The sequence below is a fragment of the Crocodylus porosus genome, unplaced genomic scaffold (assembly GCF_001723895.1).
Source record: "Crocodylus porosus isolate Cpor-Errol unplaced genomic scaffold, CroPor_comp1, whole genome shotgun sequence".
Lineage (NCBI taxonomy): Eukaryota > Metazoa > Chordata > Crocodylia > Crocodylidae > Crocodylus > Crocodylus porosus.
The window spans coordinates 74,787,481-74,812,031 of NW_017728947.1; the positions used below are offsets into that span (position 1 = coordinate 74,787,481).

The window sequence follows — 24,551 nt, forward strand, 5'->3', positions numbered from 1 at the left end:
CCGCCGGAGGCCGCTCCCAGCTCATTGGGCGACTAACACGCTTCTGGGCCCGTCTCCTCTGTCGTCACTGTCGCAGCAGCGAATAGCCGTTCAGCGTGGCCCCTGCCCTCCGCCCTCTCCCGCCCGCTGGCCGCATGGTTCCCAGAACAGGTTGCTCGGGCGGCATCAGCGTTGTCATGGTACCAGTGTCGTCACTCCTGGTTGCGGGGCGGGGGTTGTTAAGGGAGTTCGTCACTTCCGAGGCGATGGCGGCGGCCTTGGGTAAGGCCGCTGTGTCCCCGCTCGGGCTCGGCCGCCGGCTCAGGCGGGGGTTGGCGCTGCCCCCCGCGCGGTCCGCGGGCTCCGGACCCACGTGCGATGTGGTGGTGTCAGGTGGGGGCATGGTCGGCAGCGCCATGGCCGCCGCGCTGGGTAAGGGCAGGGTCCCGGGCGAGTGGTGCGGGGTTCAGCGGCTCGGCCCCTCGGGGTGGGGGAAGGAGCTGCCCAGGGCGGAGGCGCCTTCGCCCCCGCCGGGCACCGGCAGCTGAGCTGGGGCAATCGGGGTGCGTCAGACCCGGGTCTTGGATACCCAGCCCTGCGGCCTCGGTACCGGCGTCTGACAGCGCCGAGAGGCGCGGGTTTTGGAGTCGCGTCCTCGGCCTCGTGAAGGGGGAGGTGAGCAGCGTCCACGTGACCTGGCTTCAGCCCCTGCCTTTCCCTGAACCGCATAAAAAAGATTTGAATAATGCCTCGGCAGTGAAAAATACCTGACTTCTAGGGTGGTGTATCCTTAGCTCTGATTAAACGGCTTCAAGTCCATTCTGTAGTGATTGATGTATTTTAGTTTTTATCATCTGTAGTAGGTTATTGTTTCTCCTATCACAGTGACAGCGGAGAGTTACAGCTGAAGGGATATCTTAACTCTTGTGTTTCTTAGTTGGGTTTCTTTTAAATGTAATATTACTTTAGGAGTTCTTGGTTTAGGCTTAGTAACTGCCTTTCTCTGTTACATTTTTACTCTTCTACAGAGGAGGATCTGGAGGGTTATAGTAGATCATGGGCTGAAGGTGAACGAAGGAAGCCGGGCAGTAACAAACAAACAAATAAATAAATAAAGTCAACACTGCACTGGGATGTACAAATCAAAGTGTACAAAAACAAAACTAATTTTTCCAAGTTATTTTACATGGGTATGGCCTCAGCTGGAGTACCAGTCTGAAAGAAATATGTGGGCCTATAGGAGAAAGCCCAGAGGGGACCAGAAATTAAAACAGATGGTTTAAAAAAGGCTGTGGGGGTCTCCTTTACTGGAGGGTTTTAGAGCAGGTTACATGAACCTTTCAGGAATGGCCCTGGTCCAGCTGGTCCTGCCTTGCAGCAGATGCACTAGATGACCTCTCATTTAGTAAATCTACCTGCACCAACATCCATACACCAAGACACTCAGAAAAAGCAATCTATAAAATTCCTAGTGATTTTATAACGCATAGTATCCACTTTAAATCTTTGTGGGTTCTTTGCTACAGCAGAGTGACCAGAGCACCCAGCCACTTAAATTCTGCTTTGTTGCTTTGCATCACTAGAGCAACTAAGTATTCAGTTAATCTGCCCCATAATTTATAGTTATTCATTTAAAGGGCTGTGTTTAATGAGACTTATTTAGGATGTAGGCTTTCCTGACCTTCACTCATGAGTCACAATGTCTCTGTTAGTTTAGGGGCTTTTTTACTCCTGTGCCACTGTTTAACCCTTCCCCCTCCCCCTCCCCTTACAAGAAGTGATGGGCTAAAGCTAGTATGCAGCAATGGGTCTCTGTGACAGTTGGTCTGTATATCTGACCAATAGAGCTCCTCCTACTAGTACTGTATTATTACAGACGTTAGAATTGTTGCATGTAAATTGATTGTAAAGGAAAAGGAAAAAGCTATTAAGTGATTGATTATTCATGACACAAGTAATGGAGTCTGACTGTACCATATATAAACAAAACAGTTCGATAAAACAGTTGCTCACAATTTAGCTTAGTTGCAACCTGTTTTTAAATATTTTTATTAAAAATAGCAATTCATTTTAACTATGGAAAGTTTGAAGTGTATCTAGAAAGGTTCTGGGATCTCTGTCACTAGAAGTTCAGAAGTGCAGGTTAGACAGACATTTAGTTGGGATGGTCTAGACAGAGCTGGTTTTGCCATGAGCAGGGGGTTAGACTAGATGACCTTCTGAGGTCCCATCCAGCTCTCTTTCTGTGATTGAGTGCCTGTATTTATTCTATTGTAAAAATCACTTTGAACATAAACCACTAGTAGATTTACTTTAAACTCGTAGAAAAGGTATGTCATATATGCCAAATACAAAAAGTAATGCTGGGTGAGAGGGTGTATTTTTCATACAAACCAGAGATTGAATCCCTGTGTGATTTACAAAACAGACCTCAACTTTAACTATAACTGGCATCTCCAGAATATTAATACTTTCTTATCCAGTCAGAATTCTTCATTTTCCCTGTATGGGCTTTTATTTAAGAACATCTAATCATAAAGTGCCTGGGAGATCTTGATACAAAAAAGAAGAAATACATTTTTATAAAAGTATGTTAATGTTTACCTTTTTCAGGACATGACGTCCATTTCCATGATAAGAAAATTGTGCTACTGGAAGCTGGTCCTAGGAAAGTGTTTGATCGTTTGCCTGAGACTTACAGTAACAGGGTCAGTTCCATCTCCCCAGGCTCAGTGACCCTTCTCAGTAGTAAGTATCACTCTTAAGCCCTGGGTTGGAAATGGTTTACTTTTGTAAGGCCCTTGTGTGTGTGTGTATTTTATATATATATATATTCAGAATTAGACTATCTCTTAACCTTAAATTGACTTCAGTCATTCTCACTCTCCATTTCTTGTTACTGTGCAGCCCAAATCAAGGTGCCTAAATCAGGTTTTCTTTGCAGTAGGTGCATGGCTTCACATTCTGCTTGCTTTGTTTTGCATAGACTTTGGGTTTGTTTGTTTTTTGGTATGGCTCTAGTGCTAGTACCAGTTCCAGCTGTGGAACCAGAATACCCTCTTCATTGAACAGGTACAATCTTGGCTGGGCAAATGAAACTTCCAGTACACTAGTGTAGTCTGTGTCTCACCACTTTCCTGAGGGTACTGGTTCTGGGGCATTGTTCACACTTCAGGAACTGTGCAACTGTTGTAGTTTGCCTTTTCTCCTGAGACGCAGAAGGAGACTATGATTCTCGAGTTCCCAGGCTGTCACTGCCTGTTACTGAGGCCCAGATTACATGTTGCAGATCTAGCCATTGTCTTTTGTGATGAGTGCCAATGAAATAAAGAGTTAATATGCTTGTTGGAAATGTGAAACCAGTGCCCCATGGTGAAATTGGGAGCTGAATGTTGCATGGTACCATCACGAGACATAGATCAAAGTTCCTGACTTCTCCTGGGGCATTCTAACAATAATGTCCAGCCCAACTTTGGGTAACTCCATCTTGTGTGGTTAAAACTCCAATAAAGCTGGTTAGAAAATGGCAATTTGTGTGAAGCCATTTTTTCTGAAAATATTTTTTTGTTTGAAATAGAGACCTATTTGTTTTTGTTTTTCATTAGAAAAAGGAGGGTAGCTAGAAAAGAAAAACTCTAAGAGTTCGCTGTAGCAAAGGAAAGCTAAATTTTTTAGTCAGTTTTGCTGAAAAAAATGTTGAGTTATCAGCAGATTTTCCTTAAAGCCATTTTTATGTTTTAAATAACAAAAACAAAATAAGAAACAAAGATTCAGTCCTTTCTAATTACAAGCAGTTATCACTTCATCCATTGCCAGAATACAGACAGCTATGAAGTGAAAGGCCATCTCTGCTTAATAATTGCAAAACAACACCATGCTAGGGTTTAGGCCTAAAACTCAGAAAAAAATATCATGTACAGTTGACGCCAAAGGCCTGACTGAAGGAAGGTACAAAGCAGAGAGTGCAGGGAGGGTGGAGTATAGAGGTAGTGACTTGAAGAAGGTTTAGGCACCAGGAGAGTGGCCAGAAGAAAATAAAGGTTGAGATGTAGACCATGGAAGAACTAGTAGCATTTTGAAAGTGGGAAGTTTGAATAATATCTGGCAGGCAAGAAAAAAAACAAACAGGAATTCATCTGATCAGTGTTAGCTGGGGAAGGTAGGCTAGATCAGGAATTGTAGAAACTGAGGTTAAAAATGCTCAAGCTCTGGGCAAGAGTTTTAGCAAAATGAGAGGAAGGACTTAGTGGTTGTGAAGGGAAAAGAGAAAATGGTTCTGGCCTGGTTGCGTGACAGGAGGAAGAGTCTAGCCTTATCAGAGGGGAGGAGGATGCAGTCTCCAGAGGTACTCTGCAAGTTTTCCTCTTTGTCATAGGCCAGTCAGATCCCTCCATCTCTGTTTCCCTCTCAGAACCCAGAGAAAAATTAGTGAAAGATGAAGACCGTTTATTACTCAGAATTTGTGAAGTTAGGCCTTCAGTGGCCCCATGCAGATAGATAGTTCTTTCTGGCTTGCATCAATGTCAACCCAGTATGGTTTGAAGGCAGATTACCTAGTTAGCACCCATGGCAGAGATGAGAGAAGAGAGGAAGATACGTTTGACTTCAATTTTTTAGTCTCACAGTAACCAGTACATGTTTTTCTCCATATTGTATGGACTCTTTCTCTTGTAGGTTTTGGTGCCTGGGAACATGTCTGCAGTCTGAGACTCAAATCCTTCCGGCGAATGCAGGTGCCACAAATGCAGTCTCTGTCAGTGTGTTAATTATCAGAAATACTTTCACCTAATGGCTGTCAGCTAGAATTATCAGAAATACTTCCACCTAATGGCTAAAGGAAGGCTTATTTCCTCTTCAGAGATGAACAAGACAGACTGGCTATCCCTGAGGAATAGGTGGTGGGACAGTCACCTTGGGAATCTATATGTTCTACTCCCTTCTTTCATCTCTTGTCATTAGAAGCTGGTGAAATGAGTCTTGATAGCCCTATGTCTTGAAAGAGTGTACTGCCTAGGAAAGCAGAAATATAGGTAAAGGTCATGAGATAGCACTGTACTTTAATGATGTGATTAAACTTAAAAAAAAGACAGCAAACATGAATAAATCGGAACCTGTCTGGGTTATAGGTCAAAGGATGGTAAATATGGTTCAACTATGGTAGTGCTGGGAGTCTTCCCTAAATCTCAATGGCTAGATTTGGACATAGAGAGAAGTCTCTTTAATGTTGTTAGATGACTGCTACAGGGAATTGTGTCATTATGAGTGATGCTAACTTCCCAAGTATAGATTAGAACAGAGGTATCCAAATTCTAAGTGGCCATGGGCCACATGCCCTGTGGGACACACCAGCAGACACCATCCACTCGTGCAGGCTGCATCAGGGTGAAGAGTGGCCTCCCTGGATTGCATAGATGCCTTTTGCTGCACCTTGCAGTTATTTCCCAAGGGCTCCAGCACCACCACTGAACGCATGTGCCTGGGATCACCCTCAGTTCCCTATATGCCACACTGGCCCACTCCCTGAGGCAGGGACAAGAAGCAGAAGCCAGAAGGGAGTGGGAGCTTGGAGACTCTGGCTGCTGTTACCACTCCCTCTGCATTGCTCTGTCTGCAGCCAGGTTTGAACCCAGGGACCACAACTTAATCTTTTGTGGGCTGCATGCTGGCTGCCACTTGGGAAAGCTTTGGACTAGAGGAAAAATGTCATTTTTGACAGTTGAGGCCCATATACTCCTGGATATGATAGCTGATGTATTACTTCATCAGATGGTCATTGATCTAACAAGAGGTAATGCTGTTTTAGGCTTGGCAAGTAGCAAGGGTTTTATAAAAGGAATTGGGAGTAAGCGAGTACACACACTGTAAATTAAATGAAAGGATACAAAAAAAGAGGTCTGTTACAAATGTTCTTGATTTCCAAAGGAAAACTTTGGTAAGCTTCTGGTTAGTGAAGTTGACTGGCTTGACAAATCCTGAGAGTTTAATATAGAGGAATTTCTGAAAGTTGTATCCCAAATAAAAGAGCAATGCCTAGGGAAGGGATCCAGACCTAGCTGAAGAAATAATTGCCATAACTGGGGTATGGGGAATAAGCATAGAGCCTACAAGGAATGCTGGGGGGAAACTAATCAGCAAAGAACAGTGTAAGCTGTATATCTTGTATCGGGGAGTATAGAGATGCATTGGAAATTGCCAGAAGTTAAGCTGAGTTAGGGCTTGCAAAAAGAATTAAATATGGACAAAGAGCCTTTAAAATAAAAAAAATAAAAAACCCCCCAAAAATGGGAAAGGAGGGGGCATTGTAGATAACCTAGGGATGGCCCCAAAACTAAATGAATACTTAGCTTCAGTTTACAGCAAGGACCACAATGGTAGAACATGGAGGCAGAGGCAGGTTGGCTGCTGGTAATGGCAGGCTCGAAGTTACCATGCCTAGGTGAAATCAGAATTCAAGGAGCTTATTGTGCTCAAGGTGGAATGGAAGGAAGGAGACAGGCCAGGTACACCCCAGATTCCTGGAAAAACCTGGTGCCCAAAGCTGCAGACCTGAAACCAAGAATTTTGAAACAGCTGTCAAATCGGGGGTGGAACTACCTGATTGGGCAATGGCAGTTTACCCCTATCTAAGAAAAGTGGGAAATCCAGTAATGCCCAGTACAGGGTCAGGCACTTAGGGAATTGCATGAATTTCTGGGGTCATATCAGTTAGGAATAACTGAGGAGAAATGTATTGGTGTGTTAGTTGATTATAGGATGACCGTGAACTGCCAGTGCTTTATAAACCTATAAATATTTATATATATATTGGACTTAGTATTTCCAGGAGAGAGAGAGGAAGGTATTAATGCCATCATACAGGGCCTTGGTGAGGCCTCATCTGGAATACTGCATGTGATTCTGGTCACCCGCATTCAAGAAATGTGAATTTATATTGAAACAAGGGCAGAGAAAATGTACAAAGGTGCTTAGGGCAATGGGGAGCCTATATTATGAGTGGACTGAAAGATCATGGCTTGTGTAGCCTGTGAAAATGAAGAGCAACCAAAGCTGTGATTGCTTTTGAGAGGGCTGAATACCAGGAAGGGAAAAATAAGTATCGAAGCAAAAAGAGTGTTGGCACAAGAGCAAATGGGTATGGGCTGGTTATGATTATATGTAGATTTGGAATTAGAAATGGGTTTCTAGCCAGCAGAGGAGTGAGGTTCTGGAACAACTTTCCAATAGTGGAGGCAAAAAACATAACTTTCTAAATTGGAACTTGGATCTATTTATAGAAGGGATTAAATGAAGTGGTTGCCATAACAGCAAATGATTGGACTCTGTGACACAGGAGGTTTTCTTCCAGTCCATCATTCCTCTGCTTGCCCGTTCCCTTTCCCTATTATAGAAGAGTTGTGTGCAGTTCCTGATAGAGGTAGTATTTATTCATTGTGCAGCTCCATTCAGCATGTTTCTGCTCGCTTTCCAGGTGTGGGATGCCTGTTCAGAAGCCATGATCATCTTTGATGAGGACAACTTAGAAGACATAGGCTATATAGTGGAAAATGATGTCATTATGTCTGCTCTGACCAAGCAGTTAGAAGCAGTATCAGGTTGGTGGCAGTTCCTTAGTTTTTTTTTCTCCACATGGGAACTTTCAGTAAGTTGCATTCAGAAGGGTCTTGGGAAAGAAAGAAGAAGAAATCTGTCCAGCAGATAACTGAGGCTTAGGAAAAGGTTGGGGGTAGACAGAGAGGGGCAAGGATTGGGAAGGGATCCTTCTCTGTCTGAACCCTTTAGCCTGGGTCCTTTACCAAGTATCCATGCATGCTTGCTTGTGCTTTAGGAGATATCTTCAGCTTTCTGCATAGTTCAGATGTTTGGGAAGTATTCAGGTGCTGCAGTGATGGGGGCTTGGGCAGATAAATTCTTTCCTTGGGTCCCAAAAGTTGGAATCTGAGGGGGCTCAACTCTGTGTTGTGTAGAATGCTTTGGCTTTTTTTGTCTTAGTAGTTTTCCTTTTTTATGTCTATACTGTGCTCTGACTCAGATCCTTTGTGTTCTCCTCAGACCGGGTGGAGGTTTTCTACAGGAGCAGAGCAGTCGGGTATTCATGGGCCCTTCCCTATCAAACCTCTGATACAAGTCCTTGGGTGCAAATTGATTTAGCTGATGGACGCAGACTCCAGACCAAACTGCTGGTAACTAAAGCTTTTATTTCTGTTGCTCAGGCACCATCTCTTGCCCAAGTCCTTGCACTGGATTTGGTTGAGATTCCATAGGTGGTGCTGCTCCACCAGCATGGAGTGTTTGAGTGAGGTGAGTTGCTGACTGAGTTAGTGATGCTAAGGAGTGAAGACTGCATCCTGGGCTGTAGTGGGCTAAAAGGGACTGTGCTGAGGTAGAGCAGGGCTATAGTGGCCACTTCATGTAATTAAAAGAAATCACCTAACCAAATGCAGAGGGAATGCCTTTGGGTGCTACAGATAGTGGGGTGGAACTCTTGACTTTTTTTTTCTTTTTTTTAAGCTGTTAAAGATGTGCTTGTCTCTCATTCCCTTACAGATTGGAGCAGATGGTCACAATTCCATGGTCCGGAAAGCAGCTGGAATTCCAGATGTCTGCTTTCAGTATGACCAGTCAGCTGTGGTTGCTACTCTTCACTTGTCTGAGGTGAGGTCCTACAAACAAAGTATTCCTGAGCTGCAGCAGCTAAACCAATAAAACAGGTGAGGCAGGATCCGCAGTTCTCATCAGCCCCTTGTTTCCTTATGCTGTAGGCCACAGACAACAACGTAGCATGGCAAAGATTCCTTCCATCAGGGCCAGTTGCTCTTCTCCCAGTAAGTGACTTGGTGACTTCTGTGCTTTCTGTGGGTGTTTTTAAATGTGCTCCAGGGGTTGGGGTGCTTTTAATTAGAGTGGCTCTAACTCTAATTAAAGCTCCTGCAACATCTTGTGTATCAGTGTCCCTGTGCTTCAAAATAGTGGCAGGGGCATTTTAACTGAAGCTCATCAAATGAGCCTTAGTTAAAGTATCCTTGCTGCTATTTTGAAGTGCCGGAACGCTGATACACGAGATGCGGAGGCTGGCCGGAGCACACTAGTTAGCACAGTCCAGCAGATGCAATTATCAAGTCTGCTCCAATGCAGTCTAATTACAGTGGGTTAGAACAGCCTTCCTGCACGTCTACAGGCACCCTACCCTTTCCCACTTTGATCATTTTAGACATTTTTACATGTGCTGTAGGACACAGCATCGGTACTTTAGTTAGCAAGCTGCACTCATTAGAAGTACCCACGCATCGCATGTGTCAGTGTCGCTGTGCTGAAAATATGGTGGCATTGTGCTTTGAACTAAAGCTCATCAAATGTATTTTAGTTCAAAGCACCCTGCTGCCACTTTTTCAGTGCTGAGATGCATGGCGATGCTGGTGCACCTGACGTGGAAGGCTGGAGCTTGTCGATTTCCATGTTCCAGCAGACTTGATTAATTGAGTCTGCTCATCAAAGCAGGCTCTGTGCACGTGTATAGGAGCCCTTTGTTCTGATGACTTTGCTTCTTCCTATCTGTGCCTTGCTATGTTAGCACTTTACCAGAAAAGGAAGCATGTTAGTTCAGCCTGGCTTCCCAGTGTCTGTATGGATCCAGGTGCTTTAGCGGGGCTTTTTGGCACTTTTATCTAAAGCTGATTCAGTCAGCTATTAGACGTTGGGTGAGTCAGATAAAACTAATGTGATGCCTTTTCTGGGCATGTTCTGTATTCAGTGTGGGAGTGCACCAAGCTCAAAGTAAAGCACTGTTTTTTGGGTATTTTTGAATGTCTGTAAGCAGCCTGTTCGCTTAAGGGCTTACCTTTCTATAACTCTTGTTTGTCTTGGTTTATGTAATTTCTGTTTGGATTTGTGGGTCTGCAGTACCTATACATTTCAGTGGAGTGAGGGTTTTTGCATGGATTATGTAGTGTGTAGGAGGAATGAGGGTAAATTCATGGACTTGCATAGTCCTCCTTGATACTGACTCTTTGGTTCTCTTGGAGCAGCTCTCTGACACTGCCAGCTCTTTGGTTTGGTCCACATCTCATGAACATGCATCTCAGCTTCTCAGTATGGATGAAGAAAGCTTTGTGGATAGCATCAACTCTGCCTTTGTGAGTATATCAATATTCCATGCTGTGGAGATTATCACAGCAACAAAAGTCAGCTCAGAGTCCAGCAAATTGAAGAATGGTGCCAAGAAAGCTACCATATATTCTTGCATGCAACATGCCCTGGAAAATAATATGCACCTTGTTTTATAAAGAAAAAAGATCTTTCTGTTTAATAAGTAACTGAGTAGCAGCAGCTAGGGAGCCCAGCCTGCTCATGGTTTTGTTCCCTGTGGATACTGCAGATTTTATTTTGTTTCACCCAGTAAGCCGCAGAACCTGCTCTTACTGTATTTCACGCATATATTTTCACTCCAGTTTCTAGCAGCTGTTTTTGGAGAAAGTGTGTGGTGTACATGATAAAATACAAATTTTCACTCCTTATTCCATCTCATTTTATGAAGGAACTGTATGAAACTAAGGCAACGTTAAAGTGAGTCAAAAGTAATTCGTGTTAGTGCAGCATATCATAGAAATCCTAGAGAAGCAGAGCTAGAAGGGACTTCTTAAAGTCATCTAGTCCAACCCCTGCCTAAGGCAGGATCAGCCTTATCCAAACCATTTTATACAAATCCATAATCTAAACTCTTCTTAAAACTACTGTCAACCCTGACATAACACAAGGCATAATATCCTAGCCTGTTACAGGTGAAGTAGGAAAACCCTGGGAGCCAATGTCCTGCTTCTATTAAAGGTTTTTAAAGTACGCTCAAGAGATCCCAGGTAGAGGGACTTGTAAAACATGGCAGATTGCATACTGTTGAGGGAAATGTTTTAATAAGACTCAAAACAGTAGGTGGCTACTTTGAATAAAAGTAGCCTCTCAAGTGATGGTAGCCAGAGGTGCTTCAAGATATAATCATCAGAATTGGAGGTAGGAACAAATGCTTCTCTTCTGGAATGCTATGCTGTGCCTGGCTCCTTGTGATCAAAGACCTGAGGAAGAATCTTGCATTCAAAAGCTTGTCTAACTTTATTGGACCAACTATGTAGTTCAGATAAAAGATATCACCCTAAGAAATCCTTGTCTCACATAATTTCAGGTGAGTTTATAACTGGAGATTTAAGTCTTTCCAGATTAATCTAGAAGCGACTGCTTCTACCAGGACACGGGATAGGGAGGGCTCTTAGCTTGTTCTGGCATGTTGTATGGACCTTGCTTATGATAAGCGTGTCCTAGGAGTAGCATCAAGCTGACTTAGCAGAAAAACCTACTGCCAGGTATTACCCCATAGTGCATGTGTAGGTTACATCTGGTCCTAATGATAAAAGCTGAACCCTGTTATTTCTTTAATTTGAGAGCTTCAAGGGTAAGCAGTACTTGGAACCAACCACATCCACTGTTACAACATAGAAATGCCTAGTCATTTTCCTGCACCTTACTCTCCAATCCTTGGTGCACTTCCCCACTATTTTGTGTTTTCTCATGTTATAGAAGAACAAACTAATCTGTATTTATGTGCAGAACCTATTAGTGTATACTTTTGAGAGGGGATAACAACAAGGGAGGTGTCATCTCATCCCCTAGGACACTTCAGCTTTTTTCATTTGAGTCAGGCATTCCTGGAAGGTGCCCTATCCTAGTATTTCCCACTTCCAGTATATTTTCACAAAAGGCATCTAGGCCTTTAACTTCAAGCTCTGTATTCCTTCACTGCAAGCTCCAAGCGTCTCTCTGGATTTTGAGTCTTCTGTCATTCCAATCTTGATACTTTGCATTAAGGAAGCTTTTGGCTTTGCATCACTTTATATTTGCTGGTAACTAGTCTTTATCGACTCTTCTTTAAGTACAACAGCATGGGCTCTTCAGTTTGCTGTAACTGGTTCTTAGAAAAATAACATGGATTATAACCAGGCTGTCTAACTAGTGGACAAAATGTCTGCTTTAGATAGGAATATTAGTTTTAAGTACTCTTATGATTAAATACTTTTTGATTACATTTGGATTCACTTTTCTATTAGTAGAATTACAGGGTGACATTTTTAAATACACTTATCAGTCAAAAATATCTTCCCCAAATTATGAAGCAGGGGAGTTAATATAGGATATCTCGAGCAACTCCAGAGTGGGGAGTTCATAGAACAGGCATCTCAGGGATTCACTCTTTGTAATTGTAATTACTGCTGATGGCCACAGTGGAGACTGAGCTGATTTTAAAGAGGCCAGACCCTTCTTCATCTGTGATCTAACTTGTATGTTCTTTTGGACAGTTGTGTTTTCAGTTTTGTTAGAATGATATATTTGGGGCCTGCCTTTTTTTTCTACATCAGGCCACGTTGCATATGTGTTTGTGTAAAACAGGTGTCAAAGATGTGTGCTGGATCCAGCCTGTGAAGTGGTTTTACCAAACCTGTGGTGCTTTTGGAGGAGCCAGGAATTTGGGAACGGGACCCACTGCTGATTTCCTCGATATAGAGCCCTGTTGGGACATGCCAGCAGTGGGGCCCAAGCAACAACTGAGTTAGCTCCTGCACTGCTGCCAGATCTAGATCTGGCCTGGGGGGCTGGTTGTGTCTGACATCCCTGGTGTAGAGGATTAATGTCCTCCTGGAGCAGGGACTCTGCCTCCTCTGTTGTTCTGCAGTACCTTTCACATTGGACATGCTGCATCAAACAAGCCATTAGTAATCTTGCTGCAACCCCAGAAGCCAGGACACTATATAAACAAATCTTTATTAATGTTTTGCAGTGGAGCAACATAAACCACTCTGACTTCATTGATACTGCTGGTGCTGTGTTCCGGTCTGCCCTTTCTCTCCTGATGCCATCGGGGTCTGCAATCCGTCAACTGCCACCAAGTGTTGCCAAAGTGGATCCAAAGAGCCGAGCTATGTTCCCTCTTGGATTGGGACATGCAACGGAGTATGTCCGTCACCGTGTGGCACTTATTGGGTGAGCTGCCTCATGGCGAGTCCTGGTGGCCTTGGTGGGGTGGATAGCATATGTTGTTTGGTGAATGGTACAAGAAGTGCAGTCTTCTGGGGTAGAGGTAAAGATTATCAAGGGAGGGCGATAACTCCAGACCTAGATGAATCCTTCACCCAAATTAATGAATGGAGAAAGTGGATTGTTTCTGGAGCCACTGACTCTAGAGCCTTAACTTAAAGGAAGACCCCATCCGTGGATGCAGCACAGTGGATGGTGAGTGTTAAGTGGGAATGCGGCTCGAAGAAACCTCCTGGGTCATCTAATCCAGTCCTTTGCTATCAGAGGCAACCAAATTATGTTGTCCAGTTCAAAAAAACTAATCAAGCTCCATCTCAAAATCAGTTAAGTTTTATGCCCCCATGACTGTGATTGGGAGACTACTCTAGAACCTCACTGCTCTTATAGTTTGAAACCTTCAGATTTCCAGCCTAATTTTCTTCATGGCCAGTTTTTACTCATTTGTTCTTCTGACAATAAGGAACTTTAGCTGAAATAGTTGTCCCTCCATAGGCATAGGCAGAGAAAAATGACAGCCTCCATTCTGCTAAGCTAAAGCAGCCAAACTCTTTTAGTCTCTTGTTGTGTGATAACCTCTCAATTTCCTTATTCATATAAGACATACAAATTCATGAGGGGAGAGCAACATAAAGTAGGTGACAATCTGTTCACCAGGGCACCCCCTGGAATGACAAGGAACAGTGGCCATAAGCTACTGGAGAGAAGGTTTAGGCTGGACATTAGGAAAAAGTTCTTCACAGTCAGGGTTGCCAGAATCTGGAATGGGCTCCCAAGGGTGCTCGCCCCAACCTAGGGGGTCTTCAGGAAGAGACTGGACAGGCACCTGGCTGGGATCACATGACCCCAGGGCTGGTGCCTCTTTTCTTGCCTGCCAGGGGCAGGGGCTTGGACTGGATGACCCACTGAGGTCCCTTCTGAATCTATGAATTTATTCCAGATGATGTTTCACAAGGGCCCTTTAGAATGACCCTGATATTTTCCTGTCTCTTCTGGAAATACATCATCAAATGCGCCCTAAGACAGTTTTCAGCCATCAATACAATTTGTTTTTGATTTTTCATAAATTATCTTGAAATCAGATAGTGCATCCTTTGTTCTCCTCTCTGATACAATGCAGGAGCTTCCAGTTTATGAAAATAATTATTTTTAATGGCTGCTAAGTGCATGGTGTTGCATTCTATACTAAATTTTATCCTATTTCTGGTATGCCAGTCCTCAGAATCACAGCTTTTTCCTGTATCCAATTCCAGGCCTTCTGTGTATTGATAGTAGCTCCTGCCTTTGTCATCAGTAGATCTCATCAACACAATCCTACTGTCTGGTTCAGGGTTATTAATGAAAATATTAAATAAGATTGGTAACAAGCCCAGTCCTGGATGAACTCCACCAGTAACCTGCCTTCAGCACTGCCTACATTCATCTCCCCTCTACCAAGTTCTTTACCCATCTTACCATTGAAGAAGCTCCCAGAGGCTGTTCAGTGTTGTGGTAGGGGTGTTGATTCAGGTGTGTGTAGTGCTGTGAGAAGGTAGAATGACGAGCTGTGGGCTTACTGGGAAAGAAAATGTGAATTGTCTCACTTCTTTGTTTGAGGTGAGTTTCTTTCTTCTTTGCCCTTAGGGATGCAGCACATAGAGTCCATCCACTAGCAGGACAGGGTGTAAATATGGGCTTTGGAGATATTGCATGCTTGACACATCACCTCAGCCTGGCAGCCTTTGATGGGAAAGATCTCGGTAAGGGTATGACATAATCTGTGGCAACAATGAAATGAGTATCTTTTTTCTCCTCTGGGCTTCCTCTAGTGAGCAGTCTAGGGCAAGGATTGTCTTGATTTGTGTTTTGGACAGATCTTAGGCCCTTCCCAGTCTCATAACAGATAACCTGAGCACCCTCAGGTGTTTAGGCCTCCTTTGGCTGAGGAGCAATCGCTAAGAGATATGCTATTGGATGCAGTTCCCTTCTGCAAACCTCTGTCCTATGCTGCCTAATTTTCAAAAGTGTAAATGTTCCATTCTGTGCACACAGTGCTCAGAACTGCACAGGGGTGGGGAGTAAGGTGCAGCTGAAGAAACTCTTGGCCCTTCCTGCCTGCTGACGGGATGGCACCTTATTAGAGGTGCACTGATATATCAGTCCGATATTGGGTCAGCACTGATATAAAGAAAATTGATTATACTGGAAATAGGCCAGAAGTGACTGATAATTTGGCCCATAAATGCCCATGCGTGGGGGCCATGCTGTGTTCAGAGCAGGTGGTGCAGGGCTATGGCATAATTTGTAGTGGCTGCAGCCCTGCTCCTGTAGTCCTCTGCCAGTGCTGCTGCCACCCGCCCTGAGTGCAGTGTGGGTCCCAGCCCTCCTGCCCCTCCCCACCTGCCCCTCCCCCTGTGCAGATCATGGGGTACACTGCCAGGCAAACAGTGGGAACAGCAGAGGGAGCTGCCCCGCCCCCCCCCATGAGCCACAGCTTCATCCTGCACCTGCCCAAGCCCCACTCCCTCCCTCACCATGGGGGGCCATTGATCCCCCACACTCCTTCCCTCCTCCCTCTGCTTTCACCACAACAGACTTACCAGTTGGACGTAGCTGTATTGGAAATCGGATCTGCTATCAGCCCCCAAAATCTTTATCAGTGCACCCCTGTACCTTATTAAGATGAAGGTAGAGGTTTAGAGCCCACGCATGTTTGGGTTCAGGTGCCTCTGGAACTCATCCCTGTGGCTGGGGTGCCCAGTGGCACCCTTACAGTGTTTTAATACCATTGTCTTCCAGGTTCCATGAAACACCTCCTCCAGTTTGAGACAGAACGGCAGAGGCACAATGTTTCCTTGATGATTGCTATTGACCTGCTGAAGAGACTCTACTCCACAAGTGTTGCGCCCTTTGTACTGCTGAGAACATGGGGATTGCAAATGACAAATGCCCTGTCTCCAGTCAAAGTAAGAAGTCTGACTAGTGAGAACCATACATGGATTCTGAACCAGTCTGTGATGTCACAAAGAGTGGAACTGGTTGGAATTTTTGGATGGAGCCTCTTTGTTGGAAAATATCTGTTTGTCCAAAGTGATGACTGTCGGGTTAAGGGTGGAATGGAGAGACTCCAGAATAGCCAGCAGCCCAGTGATTATGGCACTTACCTGAGACGTGTGTGGCCCACATTGGAGTGCCTGCTCTTCCTGATTTAGAGCAAGCACTGGAATCCAGATTCCCATAGCCTTGGTTATAGAGCCAGCTTCTTTCTGGCCCAGTGAATATTTATACATAGTTTAACAGCTGCAACAGAATAGATGGAAAGAAACTGATGCTGAAGGCCTGGTGAAATACTTTAATTAGTGAGCTGTTCTGGGCTGGCTCAGATTTCTGCACCGTCCTGTTTTTATGGTACGGAGTTTGAAAGGCTGTGGGTCCATGAACAGCGTGTATCCCCAGTGGCTGGGGGTCGCACAGCTGCGCCAGTGATGGTGGGAGCCTGCCAGCAGGGAGTGGGGAACTCCTGCAGACACTGCTGGCACTGTCAGCAGGGGGTGGGGGTGGCAAGTGCTGATCATGGGCCAGCAACCACCTGCAGGAGGCAGGGGCCACCTGCGGACAGCAGTGTGGCAAGTAGTGACTGCCTGCAGACACCGTCAGTGGCGCCTTTTTTCAGGGAGTGCACATGCACACGCACGCACCCCCTACGTGTCACCCCTGCATGGGTCTGTTGTGTTGTGGAATGGAAATTAATTTCAGATCTTTGAAATGTTTTTCAAAACAGCTGCTGTTTTCCATCTAGCACCAACAAAGAGCTCCCAGCACTGCCCTGCAAGGGAGGGGTCCTGGGGTCAGGTTCTGGTCCACAATGGTTTTTCTGTCCCCTGCTTGTAATGTATCTCCATTACAATGTATAAGCAGCAGTGGGTGAATTTCTGACCACATTAGAGGTAAGGGCAAGAGCCACAACCCAAGGTCCTCCCTTTTCCAAGGCAGCATGTCTCTCTGAGTCATACCCCTTCTCTTCTTGGCTTCCTTATGGGCCAGCTTTGAGTGGGATTGGAGAATGCCCATTGCCTGGTGGTTGGTTAGAATATTACACTGAGAAGTGGGTTTTCTTTGAAGGTATTTGGTAGTTGGTCCCAGGCTGAACAGACACTTTAGAATAAGCATCCAGGGCTCTGGATGCCTTCGGTGGGTACTAAAAGGAATGCTTGCTGCTTCACTACTCTGTGCTGATATGCCTTCTGTTTTCATATGGTCTTATCTGAATAGAGAGAAGATAGGGCAAACATGAAAAGCCTTTCTTGCTGGGTCAACCCTGGGTTCAGGGTGCTTGCTACAGAAGGGGTACTTCATCTGTCTTTTGCCAACTTTCCTAAATGGCCTAGATAATTAGATTGTGCTTAATTGCTTTGTCTCCTTGTCCCTCAGTGGTGACGGAATCTTACTTAGTTTGGTAAAAGTGAGGAGAATGCAGCTGTTTTCTGTCTTTTCTAAATGTAATTTTTCATCAATTTACAAGTGGTTTTTTTTTTTTTTTTTTTTTTTTTTTTTCTTTCCCACTCTAGGAGCAGATCATGGCCTTTGCCAGTAAGTGATGTCCTTGTCAGTCTGGATCTGCAGCTCACCCATGACAGTTCTAAATCCAAGAACTTTATCCCCTGAGGTCTGGTGTTTGGTTTAGAAGCAAATATGCTATTTTTATTTGAAGAGTAACAATAAAAACTAAAAGTGAGAGCCTTCCTACCCATATGCGCTTGGTTCTGCACAAGCTCTTGTTTTGTCTACTGCTTGGAGGATGGGTTTGTAAATTCTCTTTGCCATGTGCTTTCACATAGAACTGGCCCTTTAAGACTAAAGTTGAATGGTAGCAGCTGTTTTCTGTATACCTGTAATGTTTATCAGTGCTGAAAGGGACCCTCCCAACCAGGAGTGCCACCCCCCTGCTGTTGCCCACCAACACGTACCATCTGGGCTCTTGAGTTTCTGGTATGAATCAGGGGGCTGAACCCAGAACTGAGGGGCAGTTTGCAGCAGGAGCATCCAGTTCTGCTAATGGCTAGCTCCACAATCCTCAACCTCTTCCCACCAATACATCTTCATAGGTCCCTCTCAGAAAACTAGCTAGGCTTGAGGGTCTTGTGTCCCATTCTGTTTCTTGGGTGCTGAGGAATAATGTTGAGTCCCAGGAAGGAAGCCTCATCACAAAGGCTTGAATCCCAGAATATTGTTAAAAATAGCATTTTAATTACTAAAATAGATATTCAAGAGGCCCCGTCTTAATGTACCAAACACCAGGTCCCTGTATTAAACATTACAGTGATAAGTGACGCGAGTGCTGCCAGGTGGCAGAATTTATAGCTTTACCATTATGTACAATTAACCAGAACCAGGAATTAGCATTACACAAAGGGACATGTAAATTTTGCCGACGAGTAAAGACTTTCTCTTAGGCTCTTGTCACTTCCATTAGAAAATCAGATCCTGTTAATGACTAGCTAAAAGACTGTTTGTCAGTTATCTCCTTTTTCTCCTCCACAGTGATGCAGGTAGCACCCTTCTCCAACAAGGCAGTGTCATGCTTATTGTTGAACACACAGATAATCTCATTGGTCTGGGACAGGTGGGGGAACATGGAAAAGCAAGCCATGTCCCCAGCCCACCACTGGGGTAAGGAAAATGGAAAGCCTGGGGACCTGATACTGCTGTCCTCATGCAGAAAGAACTGCTCTGGAGAGCTGCGTAGGCAAAGACTTCAAGACTGGGCTCCTAGCTTGAAGCCGCTGATATGCTTCAGTTAGTAAATTGTGCAAACTGACAAATCAAGGCCCTGAGCATCTCAGCTTTGGTACAAGGAAAAGTGTTTCCCCCTGGGGGCTGTACTGCCCAACTGTGATGCTATGAACAGAAAGAATTCACTAATTCTGAATTGTACCCATGTTATTCCCTAGCCTCTTACTCATTTCAACCAAAATCAAGCTTTACATCCCTTCAGGGTAGGTCTTCTATTGCCCCTTCTTTTTTTGTTTGCATCATCCATTCCCTCCCTTTGCCATTTGTAGAGGCAATTGATCTTATCTCTGGTTGCTGGTTCCTTGCATCACAGCAGTGGCTCAGAATAGGGGATGGCTAAATAGCTAGTTCTCAGATGCTATTTACCTGGACCATTCACTCTTTCATCCTGGAACTAGTATGTCTGTGCTGAACAAGGCAAGGTGTTTTATCATCATGGTATTACCAGGAGCTGATTGAGCCAGAGAGCTAAGATTCCACTACACTCGTGTCTCCATAGAACCACTTTTCTAAGCCATCTGATGGGGACCATTTTTGGTTTAATATTTAACCTGTTTACTCCTATAGTCTCTTTCATGTTAAGTAGTTAAGACTGTCCTTTGATAAACAAAGTATTAGATCAATGGCCTAATGCAGTGCTGGGCTGGGAAAGAAATGGGGTCCTGTTTCTACAGACCAGCTGTATAAGTCATTAAAAACAACCCCTAGTGCAGGGAGCCTGGAATGGCTGTATAAAATGGGAACTGCATGTTCCACCCACACTCGCCCTACTTCCCTGGCTGGCTTAGACTTCTGTGCTGTGGGCCTAGTTCTGTTGCATTAAGCCAGTGGGAGCAGGAGTTTTAGTGCTGTGGCTCTAAGGATTAAGGCACAACCTAAAGAGGAGTGAACTGATCTATCAGATTCTGACCTGAAGAACAGGAACCAAATTGACTCCTCTCTCTTGCTCCAGCCCATGGTTCCCCTGTACTTCAGCATCTGCTTCTATTTCACCATAGTTCCTTAACCACCAACCTTTGAACACAGAACTAGAGTCTGGTTCCATGCTGTTCTTAGTATTGCACTGATCAAAGGGAAGATCAGGAAAGAAGGATCCTGGCTGCCAACCCCAGGGGAGCCAAATAACTGTCAGCTTCAGCCAAAGGCCTTCCCTCCAATTCCTGTACAAGAAACACTTGCAGCCATTACCCCTCTCCTGCCCCCCACTCCCCAAACTGGCAAATCCTGAAAGGCTGAAGCCCTTCCAGGATTAGCTAGTCTGTCTCCCAGTGATTAAGTACCTTGAACAAGGAGGGTTACACCAACAGGGAGAACTTGCTCTGCTATGAATGCCTATGGTGGTTTTTTTTCAATTCCCTGGCGCCAAACTTCAGTTTCATATATTAAAAAAAAGTCACAGGTCAAAGTTCTGCAGCCTGCAGAGCATGATGACACTGAACAGCTGGTAACAGGCTGTGTGCGCAGATGCATTCGCTGAAGCTGCCTCTGAGCTTGTTGTCTTTGATCAGGCTACTCAGCTGGAGTGGAGGTCCTTTGACTCTTAGAAGGCAGCTTCTGCATCTATTTAGGAAATCACATTACTCATAAACTGTACTGGAGCAGCTCCCACTTCATGAGAACCTAGCAGACAGCAGTCAGAAACTGCCTTTGGGAAACTGATTCCATGACTTTGGTCCATGTTTTGCTGCAGGATTGACTCCAGTTGTGCAGTGCATATTGAGATTTGAACTTTGCTTCCTTCTGGAAAGGTCAGTGTCCACAGGGGTGCAGTTCAATGGGTGAGCCCCAAAGACTGCAGCAGATGAAATGTAGCACCCAGGGCCCAGCTTGTCTCTACGTTGTTCACTTTCTTTGTTAACTATGAAGAAAGAGAAAGCAGTCAGTTCCAGCACATCTCCCAGACCTATACTGTTGCCACAAACTTAAAACAACTGCAGTTACTGCTTTGCAAATGGAAGCATGAAGGGTACTGGCTGGAAGCACTAGTTCCAACTGCACATGGCCAAGAGTGTTAGGGAATCGGGCAGCTTTAAAAAAGAACAAGGAGTAACACTTATGTCTCTCCTTTTAAGACCAGTTACCTTGCAGCTACTTTGTGTGTGGGTGGGGTGTTGCCTGTCTGGGCTGGACTTCTCCTTTATTATGCACTGTCAATATCTGACCATAAGAACTTTTCTCAACAAATACACAAAAAATGGGATAAAATCTAAATGTTTATATTTTCTTCATTCCTGTTGTGTGACTGGTTAGAAGAATGATCCCTGTGTTGGTCAAGCTGTTTTGCCCATTGCCCAAAAGTAACTGCAGTTTTTCAAGTTGTTGAAGTCCTCCCAGATCTCACTACATGTGCCTGTGCCTTGTGTGCAGCTGGAATCTTGTCTGAGCAATCGTGTCCACTTGGGCTGTAAATGTGTCCTATGTCTGCTTGTTCCCATGCAAGGGCATACAGGCTGCTATCCTTCTTTAATTATTTCACAACTTTAAGCCTGGGGCTGCTGAGCACTCTAAGAAATGGGAATAGAAAATGAAATCTCCACTGATAACCTCTTGAAGAACCAGTTTTTACAAATCTCATAGTAGGTGACAGGTGCTCACCACCCTCTTGAGATGGTCAGGGAGGAGTACCAGCTGCATCTGACAAGCAGAGACTGGACTACCATTCTCCCAGATCTGACACTGCATCTAGCAGCCAAACCCAGTGCATGATGCTTTATAAACGAGCAGATTGCTCCGCACTAGCCATGTCAAGTTTTGGTATTGGTATGTTTTAGAAGCAGGCCAAAAATCATGTTTGGGCTCTAGTGGACTAATTCTTAAAAGTCTGAGACATGGGGACATCAGTCAGTGGATTGTGCAGTAAGATACTCTGTTACTGGTTTTGACAGTCTCTGAGATGAAATTCTCTAGCCCGTAGAGTAGCCAGTTTTAACCACAATTAGATGAAGGAACAGTATAAAAGTTTTAGTTAAGTCACGTAAAATCAAAGCATTTGGATATGTTTTCTCCCCATTTGTGGTATGCAGTTTTGGAAACAACAGTGAGGTCCATTCATTGAATCTTTTAGGTAGAACTCAGAAGCCACCATGGGAATGAATTTTACATAAGGTTTCAATGTTACCCTGTCCCTGTGAAATGAGGTATAAAAGGGCTCTTCCATGAATGCTGGAAGCTCAATCATTCTTCTGATGGGCAGGATGGCCACCAGAAAGACTTATTTTATTTGGAAAGTAAGCTATTGGATGAAACACTGAGGAGAGCTCCATAAGTTTCAGAGGACAATACTGAGATGCCAGGGCTGAGTACCAGGGATTCAAGTATGCATTACACCCCAAAGAATCTTAAATAGTATCAAGGAAGAGAGGACTGAGAACAAATGTTTTGGTAGGAACCACTTTTTTTGTGGATAGTATTGCTGCCAGGTGGACCCTAGATGAGTTATGGAAAATCTAAAGTATCTCAATTGCAACAAAAGTCCTAGAGTCTTTGGTATCTGCCAGATCTAAGCCATATTGAGCCACCCATCATTTCATTTAGATGGAATTCTGCTCTGTGCTAGGATGTCCTGAACTTTTTATAGATCATGGGGAAGTAGGGCTGAAGGGGACCTCACAAAGTCATATAGTGCACTTCCCTGCTTAAGGCAGGGTTGTCTCTGTTTAAACCATCCCAGGCAAGTCTCTGTCCAGTCCCTTTCAAGCACTGAAGGCATCAAATGCAGCAGTTTCAGAGCTGAGTAGAATACTTGATCCTGTTCTTTCAGCAAGAGGTCTGGTTGGTCCAGAAGCCAGATCAGTGGTCTGTAACAGGTTTGCAGCCATAACTGCTGTGGATGAACGTGGCCTGATCTGTGATACTGGTACTGACTGGGCCTTACAATGAAACTCTAGTACTTTCTGTGGCTGGGAAGTAGTACACATCCAGTAAATCAAACGCCAAAAAGCAATCCTAGGCTGCGGACCTGGAAAGGAGCAGGCAAGCATTATCATTACAGAGGTGAGATGTATGTTCAACAAATGTTCAGCTTCAAGCCTAGGACTGGATAAGAAGACCTCCTTTCTCCTTTGGAGTAAGGAAACAGACATACAAGCCTCTGTTCCATTGTCTTCTTGTGGAACCTCCTCTGTATGGCTCTAGGGTGAAATAACAAGGCCACTTCGTATAAAAGCCTCAGGGCAATTCTCAAAGAACAAAAACATTAAACATCATATGCATAGTATTTTAAATATGAAACCATTGTCTAAATGTTTATGGTTTCATCTATCCTCATGAACAAGTTCTGATTCCTGATAAACTTTCCCTAGTTCAGATCTGCAGGTTCTGGCCAATGGTGCTAATGGCGACTGAGATTCCCTCAGGTCTCTTGATTTTCATGGGCAGGATAAAAGGGAATGACAGATCAAGCACTTGCCTGGTGGACACATCACACATCCACTGTGTCCATCAACTGAGGGCATTACAGGCAGGGTTTAAGCCCATTGGCCTTTAGAATTTACTATGGCGGGGGGGAAGTGTGACATACTCTACATCATTTGTGATCTTTTTTAAATGTGTTGTTTTAGATTAAGGCAGTTCTTCAGAGATATTAGGAACACTGACTGAAGAGGGCTCAGGAATAAGTTGCAGGTTAGACTGTCTCCAGGCTTCTTTCTGGTTACTATGGGTAGTAAGAGGAACTGTGGGAGGACTATAATTACCCCACCATTTCTGCCCCTGCCAGGATGCACAAGGAAGTATGGAGTGCATGCATGGCTTATGGACACTGCTGTCTCGAACAGATTCTGAGTTTGCTAATGAGGTACATGCACAATGACAGCAGCATCCAGTGGGACAACTGTGGGAGGAGACAGGGAGTATATATTGGCTACTGTCAAACTTCTCTTCCTCTCCTAATGCTTTGCCCATGAAAAATACTTATCTACTCCAAGCCTCTCTTCAGTTGCTTCCATATCAAGGATCTATCCACATCTTACTTCCTACTGCACCTTTTGACTTGGATACTTTCTTCCCCATTCTCTGCATATCATTCCCCACCCCCCCCAAGGACCTCTGTGTCCCCTCCTTCCTCTTTCACATCTCCCTAAATCCCCCTTTCCTTGCATTCTCTCCAATTGAGCCCCTCCCCTTCTGGACCAGCAGAACACATGAAGAGGCCTGCTTTTTTCACATTGGGCACATCTCCTTACTTGAGGTAAACAGTTTTTGGCTTATTTTCATCTCCCTACAGCAATCCCTGTCATATCCTCTGTTTAAAGAGGTTTCTGGCACACAAACTTTTCTTTATACAGTACTGCACACTCACCTATACCCCTGTATATAGTAAATAATGGTAATAAATAAGAATTAGTGGATGGTTACGAATTGGAAGGTAAGGCTTAGGAAGTATTTGGAGACTCATGGTCAGAAGAAAGGGAACCAGCCACTTGAAAGAAGAATGTCATAAGGGAGTCTGCATGTTGCTTGTTCAATGGCAAGAATCAGCAGGTTGGGTGGCAGAACTCATGCCAGCTAGGATGGCAGCTGGGCATTTGTTTAACAGGGTAGGAGAAGGGGTTGACAACTTACCTTGTTACTTAAGAGGAAAGAGCAATCACCACCAAGTGTCTCTGTGCAAATTACTAAGGATAAGTAAGAGGCAGACAGCCATAGGACATAAGAGTTGAAAACCAGGAACAGCCAAAAGCTTTAGCTCATAAACAGATGTGGTAAACAAACATTTCCTTCCCTTTTAA

At 44.4% G+C, this 24,551-nt stretch overlaps 2 protein-coding genes across 5 annotated transcripts in view; one reads left to right on the forward strand and one right to left on the reverse strand.

Annotated features, from left to right (window-relative positions):
- Positions 1-230: 230 nt before the first annotated feature.
- Positions 231-17,781, forward strand: COQ6 (coenzyme Q6, monooxygenase). Its single transcript, XM_019551691.1, has 12 exons — positions 231-411; positions 2,593-2,727; positions 4,654-4,712; positions 7,448-7,571; positions 8,029-8,159; positions 8,524-8,631; positions 8,739-8,801; positions 10,002-10,109; positions 12,797-12,999; positions 14,674-14,789; positions 15,829-15,995; positions 17,598-17,781. The coding sequence occupies exons 1-12, from the start codon at positions 246-248 to the stop codon at positions 17,625-17,627; spliced, it is 1,410 nt and encodes a 469-aa protein (XP_019407236.1). The 5' UTR covers positions 231-245; the 3' UTR covers positions 17,628-17,781.
- Positions 17,782-18,254: 473 nt separating this feature from the next.
- Positions 18,255-24,551, reverse strand: part of ENTPD5 (ectonucleoside triphosphate diphosphohydrolase 5) — a 40,085-nt gene continuing 33,788 nt past the window's right edge. For all 4 annotated transcript variants that reach the window (XM_019551695.1, XM_019551694.1, XM_019551693.1 and 1 more), the window contains exon 14: positions 18,255-20,680. In XM_019551695.1, the coding sequence (XP_019407240.1) occupies positions 20,594-20,680 (87 nt within the window). In that variant the 3' untranslated portion in view covers positions 18,255-20,593. The remainder of the gene's footprint in view (positions 20,681-24,551) is intronic.